At 36.0% G+C, this 19,957-nt stretch overlaps 1 protein-coding gene and 1 non-coding gene across 3 annotated transcripts; one reads left to right on the forward strand and one right to left on the reverse strand.

Annotated features, from left to right (window-relative positions):
• Nucleotides 1-8,844: 8,844 nt before the first annotated feature.
• Nucleotides 8,845-8,951, reverse strand: LOC131167164 (small nucleolar RNA R71). The gene has a single exon (XR_009140023.1). It is a non-coding gene; the product is annotated as a small nucleolar RNA R71 (small nucleolar RNA).
• A 3,696-nt stretch (nucleotides 8,952-12,647) lies between these two features.
• Nucleotides 12,648-16,664, forward strand: LOC131165476 (protein CHLOROPLAST IMPORT APPARATUS 2). Of its 2 annotated transcripts, XM_058123325.1 has the most exons (3): nucleotides 12,648-15,056; nucleotides 15,522-15,683; nucleotides 16,282-16,664. In XM_058123325.1, exons 1-3 carry the CDS (start codon nucleotides 14,040-14,042, stop codon nucleotides 16,336-16,338), a joined length of 1,236 nt encoding a protein of 411 aa, XP_057979308.1. In that variant the 5' UTR covers nucleotides 12,648-14,039; the 3' UTR covers nucleotides 16,339-16,664. The 2 variants fall into 2 exon arrangements, with proteins under 2 accessions (XP_057979308.1, XP_057979309.1); XM_058123326.1 differs by lacking the exon at nucleotides 16,282-16,664 and having other exon boundaries at nucleotides 15,527-15,677.
• The last annotated feature ends 3,293 nt before the right edge of the window (nucleotides 16,665-19,957 follow it).

Here is a 19,957-nt window from a genome sequence, read left to right on the forward strand (position 1 = left end):
GAAACTTATCACCGTGGGTATCTTTCAATGAAAGAATTAGCAACTCAATGATCAAACACAGTGAGATTCAGCAAGAACTTCTCTTAATTTCGAGCAAGGATGAGAGCAATATGAAGCACTTTCAGAAATTCAGAATAAAAGAGAGTATGACAGAAGATTGTGAGTTCTTAATGATCTTGGTTATGAAATCAATGTGTCTAAGGGGTATTTATAGATGTATAAAACCTTCTTGCTTGTTCCCCAAAGGATACTCAGACTTGTTTCCATATATTAAACTTATTTGAGTTTCCAAATATTTGAATTTCAAAAATTACATCCGTTGGAAAACAGAAAAATGCCGCGAGGCAGATGACTGTGAAGTCCTGATAGTCTTCTGTCCATTTAATATAACGGTAAAAATCATAGGCAGAAAGGTGGCAGTCGTCTGTCCCTTGAGTGGCAGTCGTCTGTCACTAGAATATGAGATGACAATCGTCTGTCTATAAGGTGACAGTCGTCTATCCATGTGTAAATTTAAGTCTTTCAGTAACATATAAGATGGACAGTCGTCTGGTGAAACCTACACAATCTTCTCACTTTTCACTGACAGTCGTCTGTCTGAGCCTTGACAGTCGTCTGTCATGCTTCTGTGTTTCAATTTTAAGCCTTTAATTTAGCCAGTCGTTTGTCTATTAACAGACAGTCTTCTGTCAACTGAATGATCTTCTTTTCTAGTCACTTTTTTGATTTCTCTCTCTTTGTTACTTGGAATATAAATTTGTTTTAATTTTGGAAACATGTTCCAAGTTATTATCTTAAGGTCTCTAAGTCTATTTGCCTAATGAGCTTCAAAATGAAAACTTCATACTTGAATAAACTTAAAGTACTTACAAAGACTTGTCCTAAGTGTTCAAAAATTCTTCTTTGCTCTAAACTTTCTTTGTTGCTAGTCTCTGATCTCTCAGAATAATCTGATCTTTCATCTCTTTAAACCCTCTTGATATTTCTTCATTAATTAAGACTTTGAGCTCTCACGTTGATTTTCTTTAATCATCATGCTCTTATGATCTTCAGACTTTGATCCATGCTACATGAATACTTTCAATATGGATTCCTGAGAAAACATAAAACTCAACAAAAGCATGTTAAGTCTTACTTGTTTGTTAGCATCAAAATGGAGTATTAAACCTTGTAAGGCCAACATGTATAGTAAAGATGCCGCATATAAATTTGATAGAATGCACAAACTTAGGGGAAGCTTCTTATCCTGGAAACATTTGGCTCTAAAAACTTTAAATCTATCATTGATTTATACTTTATGAATATGTTTGTGGTATGCAATGCATGGCTATCATATCACTTGCATGTTGATAGTTATATTTATGTTTTATGTTTTGATTCATACTGGACTACTTGAGTTGTTAGTTGTCGATAAATATTAAGTTTGAACTCAATCAGGTCATTTCCATACGGATATTTTTGGGAAATGCTCTATTTTCAAACGGCATACTGTTGAATTTTATAAAAGTCTTCCCAACTATATCTTGAATTTAAATGATTCATACTCAATGCCTTGCTTGCGTTCCTTCTATTTACAGTAGCCATTTTTGCTGTTGCCAAAAAGGGTAGAAGAGGCAAAATTGGGTACTTTTTGAAAAATGTTTGAATTTTAAAATCTTTACATTTCTCTTATGCATAGTTTCAGGGGGAGCCTTTCTTGGTTGTACTCACTTTTGCATAAGGTATTTGTTATCATAAAAAAAAAAAAAGGGAGATTGTTGACCTTATAGGTCATATCCCGTTTTGATTATGATAAATATTTTAGTATTTAATGTCTGGCGAGTTTGTGTACTGGATCAATTGAAAGTATCATATGGTGCACAAGAAGTTGAAAGAAAATGAAACCCAAATTTCTTGTTGTAATTTATATTTCATTTTATTAAGGGTCTGTAATATTTAAGTAATAATGGTCTATAATAATTAATGCATTGCATGCATGATAAGACAGATAAGCTCAAAGACCTTAGACTGACCTTAGGTCCAAATATATTGCATAAAAAACCCCCCATATAACATAGAAGTAATAATTATATGAGTAGGGGTGACTTCAACAGGAACTTAAAACTCAAATGCACAATTTTCATGTGTTCGGTTGACCGAACCTGAACACACATAGCACTTCAATCAACTGAATCTCCCCAGGGTCAATGATTTGACCATTTGGTTGACCATCATTAAAATAAGTAGCAACGCCCTAGTTGACCGAACTGGCACGTAGGGATATCCCAACGTCTTGGTCGACCGAACTTGAAGAAGAAAAATGCCCTGGTCTACCAAACATCCCAATTCGGTCAATCGAGCTCAACCTGGTCGACTGAACCTCGGAGGTTCTGAAATCGCCTCAAGTTTAGTCGACAATCTCCTTAGTTCATATACACCCTGGTCGACTGAATTGAGCAACCTGGTCGACCGAACCTTAAAAATGTTCGACCAACCCTCTCGGGTTGCTTGAATTTTACCAAGGTTAAAACAAGGTTAATTTTTATTAACCATACTTAAATTTTTCAAAAAATACAAGATAGGTCCCAAAAAATTATAATTCTTGGGGTGTCTATATATACCCCCTCATTTGCATGGATTACCAATCAATTGGCAAATATAATTAACAAATTCTCTCTAAAATTCAAAAACCCTATTTCTCATATTCAAGTTGTCATCTTTCATTCTTACTCATCCTCATTGCAAAAACTGTTTAATAAGAGTGCTCTTGTGATTATCCTATAAGGTTTACACTCTCATCTGTTATGTTTGATTGGGATCTATTTTTATTTGAGAGTAAGCTTAGAGTTTTTCTTGGAGGTTTTGTCAATAAGTCTTCCGTGGGAAAACTCCTTAGAGCTTGTGAGTTTTGCATCATAATTGCAATACTCAAGAGCTTGTATTGTATTTTGTTTGTGAAATAATTTTTACAAACCGATTTCAAATATCTCTTGTGCTTATTTTTGAGAATTTTTTTTTTGAGATATTTGCTTGAGTACTGAAGATCTTTGTTGTTGCATCTTTTGTTTGATATTATTATTTTGACACAAAGATCCTAACACATACACTCTCACATTCTGATTGGTATATTAGAATTATATTTGAGAGTAGATATTAAGACTACATTGAGCTTATCATATCTTATCATACTGTAGTGTGTTGATTATACTGGTAAAAATCTTCTTGTTTGAGAAGCATACACTTTGTACACAAATTGTATTGTGAATCTGTTGTATTCCAAGCGTGGCCTAAAGGGGTGATAATTTAACCCGGAATGATTGTATAAGTTGAGGTCAGCCTCATCAATTGACCTAGTTGTATTAGGTGCCACTCCACCCATTAAGTGAGCCGTAATGGAATTCTTATGCTTGTGAGCCAAGGTGGGGATGTAGGCACATTTGCTGAACCTCAATAACATATCTGGTGTCCTACTTGATTTACTGTGCATGCTTGAGTAATTTATTTACGCAATTTAATTTCAACTGCATTTATTGATTTATTTAATTATTTGCTTTACATTGATCCTACGATTGTGTAATACTGGTACTAGATATTTGACTTAGGAGAGAAAAATTTTAAAATACCAATTCACCCCCCCCCTCTTGGGATTACAGTAAAATCAACAATATCAATTGGACTTCTTCTTAATTATCACCCCATTGGCAATAGTACCCTACCAGATTAATGTTTATCTCATGCAAAAAATGATATAATAGAACAATAGAAATTTAGATTGGACATCAACTAGCCATTGATTTGCAAGTCCTCTTCATTATCAACTAACTGCTTCATCATGACCCTGAGTCCCTAACCCCGATGTAATCTACCCATCGCCTTAGAATCTCTCCCAGTTCTTGCCTATCACAATGGCCAACTTTATCAAGCCTTATACTAGCAGTAAGATCGATGATCAAGACATATTTAAATAGATTTTGTTGATTAATCATGCATGTTGTTTCCATTTAAGTAATATCCCACATAAAAACTTTTCATTTTTTAAGTATGCGCCACACAGTGAGTCTTTTCTCAAAGGATGTGCTAGTAATTATATCCCGATTGGATGAATTTTACTTGAGAAAATAAATAATAGAAGAATTTTCCTTCTCATTTTATTTATTTTTATATATACCAAATGCTAAAAGAGTTGTTGTATGTCATTAAAAATTAAGACAAGTAAATGTTAATCCTTTTAACAAATTAAAAATTTGTTCTTAATTTGCTGCATATTTTCTTGTCATTTTATTTGTTTATATAGATATCCAATACTAAAAGAGTTGTTGTATATCATTAAAAATTAAGAAAATTAAATGTTAACCCTTTGAAAAATTTAAAATATATATATTCGTGTTTCAAACAATACTTAAAAGAGTTTGAGAGATGAAGAGTGCCCAATGAATTTAACAGTGAGAGTCCGTTTCTGGAATTTGGCTTGTGATCCATTGATGTGTTGGTATGGGATGCAGGCTAAGACATGCAAAATTCCAAAATTAAAATGTGGCCCGTGCCGGTGCCCATGCCCATGCCCATGCCCATGCCCATGCCCATGCCCATGCATCCTTTTCTCACTGAGAAAGAGATGGAAGAAGATGAACTCAAAGGCTAATCTAGCTGCAGGGTACGTACGCACACGCCACACACTGACCGGCCGGGCCCTAGCAGCCTAGCTTGTATCTTTCAAAAGAAATGAAGCTAGAAGCCAATCTGGTTTAAAGCTAGCAAGGGGCCGCGTTTGCAGGATAGCCTGCAAAGCACATCAGATATAGGCAAAGGCTGCGTGCATGCATGTTTCTCGATTCAACTATATATGCGTAATACGTACAAATGAAATCTGGGACCAACTAATCATATATGCCCCATCGATCCTTTACCTGCATCTGGATTACCAGGGAACTACATCTGTTGGAAACTTCATTTTGAAAATCCTGAATTCTTATCAAGAAAAGTGGCATCTGTGTTTGCTTCCACTGACACATATATGGGAAGCTATATTTTTCTTCAGCCCACAGCTTCTGTGTTTGCTTCCACTGAGACACATATGGGAAGCTAAGGTTTTAACGTGATTCTTTCATCAAATGTAAATACACCAAATAGTGGATCCTACTGGATGATATGTGAACACAACCATATGACACTTACTATATCGTATGTTTTCATTTAAGCATCGTGTTAATTTTATTGGAGGAGTTCATTTTTTTTTTTTGGTTTTGTTCAGCCCGTAGCTCCCGTTTGAAATTTGATATATCTTAATGTTGTCCAAATTATGTTTAATTCTTTCTTTCAGCTATTAAAATTTTAGTTGCTACTATAGTTATCACGTTTAATCGTATTTTCTCAAAAATTATGAAAAATTTATCTTATTTACAGCAAAAGTATAAACTATGTTAAACATATGTGGGTGAAAATTTTAATACAATCAAGTGTGTGGTGAATATATTCAGATGGAGATGTTAAAACAAAAACAACCTCTAAATCTAGTTCAACATATTATTTGTTAAAATGGATGTCTTCTCCTTTTTTTCTATATCTTTTCTTTATAACTTGAGTACACACACACACACACTATATATATATATTTATAGATACAAAGAAGAGCTATTCTAGGCTATTATTTGTTAAAATGGATGTCTTCTCCTTTTTTCTTTATAACTTGAGTACACACACACACACACACTATATATATATATTTATTTATTTATAGATACAAAGAAGAGCTATTCTAGGCTATAACTAACTTTTTTTTTTTGTTGAAATCATGGTTGACCCTAGAAATTTGGGATTTTATATTAAATAGGTTCCCATAATTTCCCTAATCTAATAGCCCACACCAACACTCCCCCTCAAGTTGGTGCATAGATATCTCTTATGCCCAACTTGTCAAGTGAGTTATAAAAGTTCTTAGAGGATATTGCCTTCGTGAGTATATACGCCAACTGGTCTTCTAATTTGAAAAATGGAAACCGAATAATTTTTCTTCAAGGTTCTATTTGATAAAATGCCTATCCACATCAACATGCTTGGTGCAATCATGCTAGACAGGATTATGGGCGATGTCAACTGCTGCCTTCTTATCACAAAACAACTTCATTTCAGAGCTGGGAGCAAAGCCAATCTCAGCTAGCAACCTTCTAAGCCAGAGAAATTCACAAAGACTCTAAGCCATTCCTCATAATTCAGCTTTAGCACTGGATATAATGCTACTAGTTTTTTCTTCTTGCTTCTTGCTTCTCCAAGTAATAAGATTGACTCTTACAAATGTGAAGTAGCCCGATGTAGATTTCCTATCCGAAATATTTCATGCCCAGTCAGCATCCCTGTAGCCTTCAACATCCAAATGATTATTTTTTAAAAAACATAAGCCCTTTTCCAGGAAAGGACTTTAAATAACGAAGGACCTACATTACTGCATCCATATGGTCTTCACTAGGGCGGTACATGAACTAACTCAATACAATTACAGCGTAAGCAATTTCACTAGGACGGTACATGAACTAACTCAATACAATTACAGCGTAAGCAATATCTAGATGGGTATGAGATAAATAGATGAGCTTCCCGACTAATCGTTGGTACCTCTCTTTGTCTGTTGGCACTTGATCTGAATATTCTCCAAGTTTATTATTATGAAAAACTGGAGTATCAGTTGGCTTATTAATGTGTCCCTAAAATGCACTATTTTAGGCCCCCATTTACCTATGTTTTGTTCTCATTTATGTTGTATTTACCCTTTCTTATCATAGTTTGGAGTTATGCATGGTTTATTCATGTTTCAGGAAAATGAAGTTAAAACCGAGGAGTTAAGCAATGCAAGAAGCCAAGGGAGTAATTGGGAAGCACAAGGCTCAACGAGGTGCTTAACCAAGTCCCCAAAGCCTTAGTTCATCAAAGCAAACTAGACCTTGCTCAGCTATGTGGTGTGACCAACAAACACAAGGGACGACCATGTTACAAAATGAAGACTCCAGAGTCCAAACTGAAGTGGAGATGCTTAGAGCTTCAACCAATGGCACGACCAAGAGACCTTGAGGGGTGGTCAAGTCGGCTGAACATAAGATTGACTAAAGTAGAGATCCCAAAAGTTTCGACCAGGGTGCGACCAGGAGATCTTGGAGGTGCGACTAGGTTGAGGAAGCCTGTAGATTGAACCCTAGAATTCCCAAGAGTCTTGACCAGGGTGTGACCAAGGGAAGACTAGGGTGCAACCTGGTCGACTGTGCTTGAATCCAAAACCTGTTTCGCGAGAATTCTGCCAAAGCTTTCCTGATTTGAATTCAAACGCTTGTAAACCCTTTTGGGTATTAAACCAAACTTCAAATATGTGATTAGGGTTACCCTTTGGCCCTTTTTTGGTTAGTGACAGACCTAGAGTGTCTTTGGGTGCCATTTAGATTAGATTTATAGCTTTCTTTCAATTCCATATCTGGTTTGTATTCAGATTCTTCGAAGGCCTGTGACAACCTTCGAGTTCTGTGTTCTACTGCGTAGATTAGTTGGTTCTCAATTGTAATCCTGTTTACTAGTGATAGGCCTTCGAGCTTGAATTGATGTCATTTTCAATACTTGTCTATTTACTCTGCTTTGATTTCAATTCTATAATTTAAATACCATGTCTTTAATTTCCATGCACATTTAGTTCTTTGATTATGATGAAATCCTAGGGGATAGGATAGCATAGCTAGGGATTTAGTCACTTATATGTAATAGGTTACGTTCCTATAGAGTGTTTCGTGCTTGCTGGATAGGGTATACCTTGGTTCCTAATCGTGCTCTGGACGATTAGTGCACCTTTGCAACCCTATGCCACTCAAATGGTTCACTTGACCGTCTAACTTAGTACGAATAGCAAACCAGACATAGTTATCGTGAACAACAACCTAAGATGGATTCATAATTTGAGACTCGCTTTCTAGGAGTAATTTTAATTACAATTTACTTTCATTGATTGTGTAGTTTAGAAAACAACTCAAAAATCTTATCTTTTTTCCTTTCATGCAAAGCATAGTAAACTAGGCTAAAATCAGTAAACAACTGCACGGAGTCCATGAAGATCAACACCCGACTCACTCCTTACTCTACTAAAATTGAGCTTAGTTAGGTTATAAATATTATTTTTGGTAGTTAACGACCCAAGCCTTGGCGAGCCTACCAAATTTTGGCGCCATTAACGGGGAGTCAATTATGGTAGTGAGCCAATTTCTAGTGTAGTGTATTACGTGTTTTTTTTTTCTTTATTTTCTTTTGTTTTTCATTTTTGTTTGATATTTGAAGTCTTGATTGTGTGTTGAACTTGTATATGTTGGGTTTGCGCTCTTTGGATCCTGAGTTAGTGCCTATAGGCCCTGAGATTGAGAGATCCCGCAGGTCGATTAGGAAATCTACCTCTAGTCTCGAGTTAGCCGAGTCCTCTGAACCTAAATTCATGGCCAAACCCTAATCGGTTCCCACTTACCTAAATCTGGAACCTCTTGCTCCCTGTCAACCAGCAGTGGAGGAGCAACCTCTTCAGCCTTTGAGGGACTATTTCACACCTAATGTATACACATCGTCGTCTTGCATCCGGTTCTCAGATGTCGAGGTGGCGCAGTTTGAAATCAAGACCTCTACCATCTCGATGCTCCCTAATTTCTTTGAAAATTCGACTGAAAATCCATACAAGCATCTAGATAAGTTTTTTGAAATTTGTTCCACTATCTGTATACCTCACTTTAGTGATGATGCCTCACAAAGCCAAATATTAGCTGAATTCCTCAAAGTTTAACTTGGTGACCAATTGGGCCACCATGCAACACGAATTCTTGAAAAAGTACTTTCCTGTAGGCAAAACTAGCCAGCTTAGGAAGGCAATCACCAGTTTCTCCCAATTAGATAGGTAACAGTTTTTTCGAGACATGGGAGTGCTTTACGGACCTTCTACGCAAATGCCCACATCACCAAGTCCCTAGGTGACAATTTGTTCATACCTTTTATAAAGGATTAGCTGAGCATGATAGAGTCATGGTTGATGCATCTTGTGGAGGTACTTTCCTCATGAAGCATGAGAATGAGGCTTGGACTCTTTTTGAGACCCTCCCTGAGAATTCTCAGCAGTATATTGTTGCTGCTCGTAGACCATCCCAACCTTCCTCTTCCCATCCTAAGGGAGTTTACGAGTTAGCCGCAGGCCATAACCTAGCACCCACGCTACACACCATTGTGAAAAACTAGATCAATTCTTGTCCTTAGGATCGTAACCTCAACCTATGGCATGTACAGAGGTGTGTGCCATCTGCTGTGATCCCTCTCACACCTATAATAATTGCCCCCATGCACCTCCCACGCCTGAGTTTGTGTAGAAGGAAGTTAAGGTCACTCATAATTGGTATGACATGCTGACCAATGATCCCTAACAAGTACATTCCTGGGTGGAATAAACATCCTAACTTCTTTTGGCAGCCACAAGGTTTGGGTTTTCAAGATCAAAGACCTTAGCAATCACCTACTGCTCCACCTCCTCACCCATTTCAAAATCCTCTTATGTCTGCCCCTAGACAATCAGTGTTTCAACCACCATCTCCTTCTCAGCCCCAATATGATAGATATTTTTAGGAGATAGTATTAAAAGCCCTTAAGGGCATCGAGGCTAATCCTTGAGTTGATTGGAAATTACTCCACTCCCACTCCCAGTCTATTTACAAACTAGAAGCCACCATGGGTTAACTAGCTACATCCTTGAGTTTGAAAGATGATGGTAAGTTGCTAAGTCAGCCTCTAGTGAACCGTAAGGGCTAGTACGGGGTAGAATGTGAGCCAGATGCTAGTCATTTGACATATCATGAGCAAGCCTAGGCTGTGACCATTCTTAGGAGTGGTAGGGAGGTAGATAATAGGGTTAGGGAGAAGTTAGACCATGGAAAGGGTAAGGAGAAGATGAGCGAAGAGCCCGATGCTGAACCATGTAATCTTCCTTCCTCCAATTCGGTAACTAATACCAAGATACCTACCCTCTTCACTGATGGAATGCTTCCCCATTCTGTTCCTGCAGTGCCATACCCTGCACCCCTTCATGCACCCTCAAAATCAAAGAAGGAAACCAATACTGAGTCCATTATGAACACATTCAAGCAAGTCAAGGTCAATATTCCTCTCTTAGATACGATCAAGTAAATGCCTGCGCATGCCAAGTTCCTGAAGGACTTGTGCACCCAAAAGAGCAAGTCTAGGGTGCACATAAACAAACAAGTCAAGCTGACCAAGCATGTGAATTAATTCTTTTAGGTCACATTCCTCCAAAACTTAAAGACCTCGGTGCTGCCACCATCTCATGTGTAATTGGTGATTAGACTATCGATAGGGCTCTTTTAGATTTGGGAGCGAGTGTGAATTTACTTCCATACTCGGTCTATAAGCAATTTAGCTTAAAAGAGCTTAAGCCCACCTCGATCACATTGAACTTCGCTAACAGATTGTGGTGTGCATAAAAAATCGCTAGGGCATCTAGTGTTTTTATTTTTAACACGTGCTGGATGGACTGGTGATTTATGAGATGCATTAATTTGGGAAAACAGTTTAATTCAAATTATTTTTAAATAATTGTTAATAAAAAATGTTAAAACTGGAAGAAAAAAAAAAAATACCTCCAGATATTTATACATTTTGCTGGGAAAGAGATAAATATAAGCTTTATTACGTGGAACATGGGGATGGACCATTTGGGCATTTCGTAAAATGTGTTTGTAGCAAACGTCAAACGTCAAACACCTTGCACTTGCACTAGCATGAGATGGAAGTGTCAAAAACTACTTGCAATTATTTTTAAACATAAATAAAATAGACAATATAAGTTAAAATTATTAGAACATATATATATATATATATATATATATAATCAATCCAAGTTTTAAATTGATCAAAATTAATTTAATTTATTTTTTAAATTATGAATATTATAGGGTAATTTTTTTTTTCATATATTAATAATATATTGGTTTAATTTGATAAAAGAAAATTTGAACTAGTTTCTCAATTCAATTTTGCGGATTTGATTTTAAAATTTTGTTCCCATCCCTGCCCAGGCCCAGCTGCTACATTAGTGATAATCAAATTCAAAAATTGAAATGGAGAGTTGGGAGGAGGGGCATCACAAATCCATACAATTGGAAAATTATATGGACCGTAGACGAAGCTGATGCAGCAATCTAATCGCGAGCCATTGAAGCTAAACCCTCCAACGTGTGATTGTCGCAAGCCACACACGAAGGCCGCAAAAAGACGCTTCAAAATCATCATCCTACCTCTGTCACCTCCCCAAAACATCCTCTTGCAAATCTGCCATCCCATAAATGAATGTCCACGTCAGCCCTAAAAATCTCGGGCTGCCAATGCGATCTCGCCACCTCATCAGATAAGAAGCCTCCCCATGCTCCCCCAAGCAATTCTGCAGGTGGTATGGATGGCATGACTTGGAACGGTCCATGTCAGGATATCCGGGCATGCCCACGATTATGGTTCCGACTTTCATCTTACCCCAAATACCCCAGCTCAGACCTACGAAATTACAGTATATATATATATATATATATATATATTATGCTTGTAAATATAATAATTATAATATATTTATTTTATTTTATAAATAATTTTTTTTATAAATGCAACTATATGTGTGAACCCATTTAACATGGCCAATGAAAAAATGAATCCTATTTTATTTTTATTTTTATTAATTTAATTTAACCATATTAATGAAATTTATGGTTAGATTAGTTGTAAAAAAAATTTATTTTTTTATTTTATTTTTTTAAAAAATTACAAAAATCTTAGCTAGTTTTTTTTACAACATTTATATGAAGTAAATGAATAAAAATAAAAAATTTTGACACTGTTTGCCTATGAAAGCAACTTTATTTTTCATTTCAAATTTTTTATATAATTACAAAAAATTACCTTATTTTTTCAATTTTAATTCAAAAAAAATGAAAAACATCTTTTCATTTTTTTATTTTTTAGATTTCTAACTCTGACTTGCATACAAAAGCATGAAATTTAGATTTTAAACTTTAATTTATGTGAATTATGTATAGAGTTTTTTTTTTTTTTAATTCGCATAAATCAAAATTCATTATTTCAAATGTTATCATATGTAAAAAAAAAAAAAAATTACAAAACAAGCTGTATTTTGGTAATTATTTTGAAATCTAAAAAAAAAAAAAATAATTTTACATATTTAAATAGACTATTTATTTCTACCTTTTTAATATGAATATTAAAAAATTTAAAAATAAGTTAACAGTTTTAATAATTATATAAAAAAATTTAAACTAAAAAATGAAAAATATTTTCTACTACTACATGGACCAATTTTTGTTATGTATTGATGCTAAAAGTAGTTTTATCACTTGTACAAGATATTATTTAATGGTATTACAGTGACTTTTTCCACATGTCACCAAAAGACTTACATAATTTTAGATATTAGAATATTCTAATAGTATATTGAAAAAGAATTTAAAATAAAAAAATTTTAAATTTTTTTTCAAAAATAAGTCAAAACCAATAATAAAAACATAAAATTAACAGCATGGATAAATGTTTTTACAGTATATTCTCTCATCATACAAAAAAAATAAAAATTTAAATAATGCTAGATAGTTGCTTAAATTGTATTTGATATTTCTCTTATGGTACAAAAAATTGAAATAAAAAATATAGAAACAGACAATACTAAACCGATCCTTAAATTGTATTTGATAACATATTAAAACTTTATGTGAATTCAAATGAAATTTAGTATAATTTTTTGACTATATTTTAATTTAGAGTTATATTATTAAAAGGCCTAAAAAATTCAAGCTTTCAAACACATCATTTTAAAAATAAAAATAAAAAATAAAATGAAATTGGCAGAAGCATTCTTTTTTATTTAAAAAAATAAAAAATAAAAATAAAGGGAAGAGGATTTAGGAACGCGAGCGATTAAAAATGGCAGTGTCGTTTTAGTAAATGAAGTGCCGTAATCGCACTGTTTAGAGTTTAGACAAGGTAGAAAAGAAGCAGAGAGTGGTCCACAGCCTGAACTGCTGAAACCAGCCTTGTCTCATCCTCCGTTCTACTGTCATTCACTGGCACAGTCACACTTGTTCATCAGTCTCTCACCCCGTTCCAGAGAGAGCGTAGAGGAGTGAGAGGCAGAGAGGCTCACTGCTATTTCTGCGGAGAGCTCTCGACGGATCTTTCCCTTTTGTCTTCTGCTCCCCGTGACCGCCTCGCCACGCACCATAAACAACCCCTTCCTCTCTCATATCTGCTCCTACTGCTGGATTCTCCGTCTCCACTTCGCGTCCTTGATGCCCTTATTGGGTAACTTTTCTTTCTGAGATAATTTCTTTTTTATTCCGTTGGTGCAAAACTCATCTCCTAAAACATTGGATTTTTGGGTTTTGTGAGTCCATTTACTGGGGATTTCATCTGGGTTTTTCTGGGGCTTTTGGTTAGAGGGAGAAACAGGGTGCTTCCAATTTGAGCTCTGTTTCTGTGTGTTCTGGAGTTCTTTCCGATGTTCTTCATGGCAATCTGATTCCTGGAGAAGAAGGCAACATGGCTACTTTTTCGCAGGATTCAGCTGCTACAACGTGGTCATTTTTTTTTAGGGTTTTTGTATAGGGGTCTAGCTTCTTCCTTTCTCTGTTTTATTTTATATTCTCGTAGGTTTTGGCATTTTCCACTTTTTCTAGTTGTAGGACTTTTGCTGAAAGCACTGTTAGGGTTTAGGGTTTTGTACCTTTTGCGCCGAGGATTCCGTCCGAATCTGCTGCGAGCTTGATTCTTGCATTTTCTCATCCGTGGCTGTAGATTCCGCCAACAGCTGCTCTTTCTGTTTTCAATATTGCTCTTTTTCTCATTCAATTGGATGAAAATTTGGAATTGGGACTTAAAATTCTCCCCCCAATCTTCCCATTCTTCTGTGCTTCTGGACATTAAATTTGAATGTTTCTTTAAGCTTATTTGCTGAATTGCATCTTTTTAAGTGTTGAGTTAGTCATCACCAGATGTCTTCGTGCTTGAGCGGAGGCGGAAGAACCTACGGTTTTGAGCTTGAAATTGTGAAATCCCCTTCCACCTCGATTCGAACTTCGCATTCATCTTCTCCTTCTTCAACTCTTTCGGAATCGAGCAATTCCCCCATTGCAATCTCAACCCGAAAACCGCGAACCCCTCGAAAGCGCCTGAATCAGACGTACAATGAGGCTGCAGCCCTTCTCTCCACTGCCAACCCGAACATCTTCTCAACCAAACATCTCACAAAACCATGCCAATTCACTAAGCCACAGGACCCCTTCTTTGAAGAAGAATCTTCGGAGTTGCTTTCACCCTTTCGGATGGTCGACAGCCCCGGATGCCTGCTCCACCAATCCATTCTAGAAAAAAAGCCCAATTTTCAAATCGAGCAAAAGGTTGTGGATTCCTGCGAAGAAAAGCCCTGCCGAAGTCCTGTGGAGAGCAATTTCCAAGGAAAATGTTCAATACCCTGCGATGGGTACGAAGAGGAGGACTTGGATGCCGAGTCGATCCTGGATGAGGAAATCGAAGAAGGCATCGACAGTATCATGGGGAATTTAAGCGTAAACAACAATTCGATGCAGGAGTACAATGGGCAGTTGGATTCTTGGTACGGGGAAGCCATGGGATTGAATCTTGGCGGGAGATTTGAATTTGGGATGGGATTGGAAAGCGGAGTGAGAGCATTGAGACATGTTGACGAGGGAGATTGGTTCAGGTTTCCCGCTGTAGACATTCGGCAAATCTCACCCAAATTCAACAAAGTTTCCCCAGAGAAAAGGAAGAAGAAAAAGAAGGCGGTGGAGAAGAGAGAATGTGTCAAAGAGAATTCAATTCCAAAGCTGAAGAGCACGGAGCCGGCAGGAGAGATTTCAACTCAGAAATCAAATTCCAGCTTGCTTCTGAAATTGAATTACGAAGACGTTATGAACGCGTGGTCCGACCGGGGATCGCCATTCTCCGACGAAATCCCACCAGGCTCCGACATGGCAGCAAGTGATGCCTCTGTACGTTTCTCTTCACCTCTACCGCCGGGAAACAAAACCCCAAAACTTCAATAAACTGCTGTTGCAGTCCAGTTTGTTCGGCGATGTTCATTGGGCCTATAAAGTGTTAAACTAGGCGCGTGTCTATTACGCGCTCCTTTATTTATTACCAAAAAAAAGTTAAAAATATATTGCCGATGAAAAGGTGTGTGCTCTTTAAACATGCTATAAAAAGGTGCCCTAGGCCCAGGCCCAGATCTTTCGTCGGCTAGTGGGCCCTTTCGTTAATAAGAAGGCCCTTTGTTAAATAGGTTTTCGTTATTAGCCGAGTCTGATGGCTTTCCAGTCCCTTCCAAAAAAAAAATAAAAGGAAACGATCCCGATGAGGCCTCCCTATTCTTTTAATAGATAAAAAATTGTTTATATATTAATTAAATCACATGTGCATGTGCGGCGGAGCACTGAATCAGTTCTCATTTGGGGCAGGCCAGGCTGGCGCAGATTGAATTGTTTCCGGAGGAGGGCGGCGGAGGAGTGAGAGAAGCTAGCGTGCTGCGCTACAAGGAAAAGAGGCGCACCCGCCTCTTCTCGAAGAAGATCAGGTACGAAGTCAGAAAAGTCAATGCGGATCAACGGCCCAGAATGAAGGTACTCCTTTCTTCTAAACCCAAAGAAATATATGCATATATGCATATGTGTTTTCACAATTGCGACAAATATACGTTGGATAACAGTGACTGGTCCCAGAAATTGGGTCACAAGGCTAAGTATCGGCTGATCACAGCCGTCGAAATTCGCACCACATGAGTGGGTGATTATGACAATTTGAAGCTTTAGAAAGCTTTCCCACAGTATATTCTATGATTCCACCTCCCCAATTATGAATGCAGTAGTGGACTTGGAAAATAAATAAAATAAATAAATAAAGCGGAGATGCTTGCCTTCTCCTTTTCTTTTAAAAAATATTTTTACAACTGTTAAATCAATCAGAGCCAACTGCATTTGGTAGGCTCAAAATAGTGAATTGATTGATTCAACAACTACTTAGTTGTTTGCCAATTCCATAGTAAGATTCAAATGAATTCGGTGTGGAATTGATATGAATCGGTGAGATTCGGAATGCGAATAGTAAGTTTCTAATCATTATGCAAATTCTTGGGTTAAAATTTTTAAATGGCAAACCTTATGAAACACTGAAAGTTGCTTCTATCGTCAGTCATTCATGTTGCTCATTGTGTCATTGCAGGGACGATTTGTTAGAAGGCTAAATTCTTCCTCTCGCGATCAAAGAAAGTCGACGTAGGTTGTGTTGTGCCTCATAATTTTCTCCCTCTCCTATTACGAGTATTTTTCTTTTCGCTCCCCACACCCAACGAGGAGCTGATGAGAAGATGAAGACTAGTCATAAAAAGGATTGTCCAAAATATTTGGTGGTGGCATCTCTTCTTGTTTCTTGTTTTTTGTCCCCCCCCCCCCCCCCTCCCCTCTCTCTCTCTCTCTCTCTCTCTCTCTCTCCTCTGGAACATTTTGTTAATCTCCATTGCAGCTTATAAATCGAAAGAATGTTAATTTTGAATTGAATAAAGTTTAGCCTCCTCCTTTATTTTTCAAAGAGGGGACATCCGACAACACACTTGACCCTTCTCGCTTTTAGCAAGGAAGTGATCGCGCGAGGGGCAATAGTTGATGAAATTCTTGTTATAAATCAAGAGAACCATATAATGATAATATTATGTATCTTTAGTCATCGTATGTCTTTGTTTAGCATCTCTTACAAATAAGGATCTTACTGTTTTATGACATCCTCTAGAAAAAGCTGAAAAGGAAGTCAAGTTTGGCAACTCTATTACTTCTCTGCTTTTTAAAAATCCAGAGTGTTCAAGAAGGGGAATGAAATGGGATGGTAGTTATTTAGATCAGGCATGGAGAAGGAAAGAAGCCAAAGCTCTCAATAGAGAAGAAATTATGACTATTTGCTTGTTCTTAAGGAGAAAAGAAAGAAAAGAGAAACTGAGCAAAATAACATTGAAATGTATTATTATTGCGACAAAAAGGTCTTTGGATAGCATAAAATGCTAGAATTTAATTAAGTTTTGGTCTGATAAATTGTCTATAGTCATCGCTGTCATATTATCTTGATTTTGGTTGTGTTTATATTTTTATCCTCTTTATTTAGTTTTATTGTCCTACTTTGGTTGGTTGCTGGTGTTGATTTTTTTTTTTGGAAGGTTTTTCTGTACTCTCCCTTTTGTTTTATTTTACAACTGTGGTATTCTTCCGTCAAAAGTGAGGGTATATTAATAAATAAATGGAGGTGCCATCATCTTTTAGTAAAAAAAATAAAATAAAATAGACAAACAAAACATGATCTTATTATAGCCCTTCATATAATGAGCTTAAAAGAAATATAAATTTAATCATATCCTTAGGGATTGAAAAATTAAATTTTGACATGTGTGGTTGTATAAAAATACCAATTAACACTAAGAGTGAAGCCTTCAAAAGAGTAGAATTTCCATCTCTTTTGAAGTGACATTGCCATTTCAATAAAATGAGATTTTGAAATATTTGTATATAGTCCATTTAAGACTTCCTCGTCATCAACAAAAGGCAATATAATGATTAATTTGAACTAGTATGAGACTAAGAACATCCTTTAATTCAATGTATAAAACTGACAAGGAACACACCACGAGTCCTCTCTACAATGTTAAAAGTGAAAAAGTTTAATATTGTCCAAGGCTAAAATCCTCTTTTAATGCACAAAGATGATAGTGAAAGACACTACCAATCCGTCTTATGCCATTGAGGATGAAACTTTTTGGTCCAGTTTGAAATTAAGATAATCTTTTAATGTGTAATAAATATAAGGAAAGACATTGCATTTCCATCCCATATTGTTAAAAGTGATAATTTTTAGTTTGTTACAAGACTAGGATTGTATTTCAATGGATACACCACCAAATCACCCTATATTCTTCTAAAAGAGATTGTTTTTTTTTTTTTTTGGGTCTAGTTAGAGACTAAGACCCCTTTTTTTTTTTTTTTTGTAAAAGACTAACAAGGAATGACATTATGAATCCATCCTATGCCACTGAAAGTAAAAAACTGTGTTTAGAGAGAGAGAGAGAGAGACAATCCATTTGGATTTATTTGACGTGCTCTGTCATTGTGAGATGCCTTTTTTTTCTTCTTTAATTTCCTAACAAGAACCTATTTTTACTTCCCTTTTCTTACTTTATTTATTGGTTTAGTCTTTTCTTAGTTTATTTTTTTACCTTCAACCTTTTACGTTAATGTTAAATTCCCTAACAAATATGATTCCCATAAATTGCCCTTGTTTGAAGGTGTAATGATGAAAGAACAAGAAAATCTCTTTATGAAATTGTCGAAAATAATGACTACTTGCTCAAATTACATTGAACAAAATAAAACTAGATGTATTATTACTTGGATGAACTTGATAAAAAAAATTCCTTACGTAATCATAATTGGCTAAGTTTTAAGAAATATAGGTGAAATGAGATTTTTAGAACTACTTCTATTGGTCAAGTTCTTAACAAGCTGCCTAAAAAAAGATAAAAAGACATAACCCTATTTTATCCGTTTATATAATGACTTCTATCCCAAATGAAAACCAAAGGGGGTGAATTGGGTCTAATTTGAACTAAATTCTAGAAAGGGCAACTTTAAACCTTACAAGTAATGGGAACAATAAAAATTGTTGGCCCTAGAGTTGAGTCTAGAGGGGGAGGAGGGGGGGGGGGGGGGGAAAAGACTCTTTTGCATATTTTCACTTTTTTTCTACAAAATATAAATCTTAGTAAGATGTAAATGATTATATCACAATAAATAAAATATAAATCATGCACAAGACATAAATTAAAGAGAAGGGAAGAAAAACTCAATGCCAATATTAACATGGTTCGGCCCCTTACCTACGTCCACGCCTTGAGTCACACCCAAGGTTCCCACAATCCACTAACACAACTCCTTCACTGGAGGAGAAGTCTTTACACCATGGGAACAAATCCCTTTCGCTCACCAAGAGCCTTTACACACGGGAACAAAACCATGTCACTCGCCAATTGCCTTTCCGCAAGGTTCACCAAGAACCTTTGCAATTCACCAAGAACCCTTTTACAACAAATGGAAGAAAACAATTACAAATACAAATGTTCCTTGAATGAGCTAATATTTGATACAATCAAATCCTCACACAATCTCTCTCAAAGTAATGTATCACACTAAGATTAAGGAGCAAGAGAGAAGTTGAGCACAAATGTGATGAACTAATTGAAGTGTGTTTGCAAATGATATATAACTATTAAGATCAATGTTTAAACAAGCCTTTGGATTTTTATTTATAGGTAAATTGGGTTACTAGCAATTTTATGATCATTGGGCTGATATATTAATTGTTTACTTTGAAAACTAGTTGTTTATAGCCGTTGGGGCTTGGATCCCAACACAAACTGTTGACTTTTTACCCCAAACAGTCGACTATTTGACCCTATTTGTTCATTTTCGAAACATTTTCATTAGTGAAAATCTTCAACATAAAAGTTGTGGTATTGTTTCTTAACTTTTCGTAGATACCAAGATCGCCTTTTTTGGAATCTTATAACAAAAGTTATGCTCCAAATACTGAAGGGTGTTCAAGAAATTTGATAAAGGAATTTGAGTGGTGTATAAATGAGATTTTAAACCCAACCAAGACCAAGTCTTTAAAAGATTATAACACTAATATGATTTAAAACTTATCCCATATAAAAATACATTTGAGTAAGGGATATTTTTATAAAACTTGTGTTTTGACTTTGAAAAATCATAAGTATTGAACTTATGATTCGGTGATATCCTATATACTCTTACGAGCTAGTATGCAAATGCAATTTGCTCAACTCTTACTCAATGATCAT

Source organism: Malania oleifera, chromosome 10 (assembly GCF_029873635.1).
Source record: "Malania oleifera isolate guangnan ecotype guangnan chromosome 10, ASM2987363v1, whole genome shotgun sequence".
Classification (NCBI taxonomy): Eukaryota; Viridiplantae; Streptophyta; class Magnoliopsida; order Santalales; family Ximeniaceae; genus Malania; species Malania oleifera.

Coding starts and splice junctions, on each gene's coding strand:
- LOC131165476 (XM_058123325.1), top strand. CDS start 14,040: ATGTCTTCGTGCTTGAGCGGAGGCGGAAGAACCTACGGTTTTGAGCTT. Junction 15,057..15,521: donor TGGCAGCAAGTGATGCCTCT/GTACGTTTCTCT, acceptor CATTTGGGGCAG/GCCAGGCTGGCGCAGATTGA. Junction 15,684..16,281: donor ATCAACGGCCCAGAATGAAG/GTACTCCTTTCT, acceptor GTGTCATTGCAG/GGACGATTTGTTAGAAGGCT.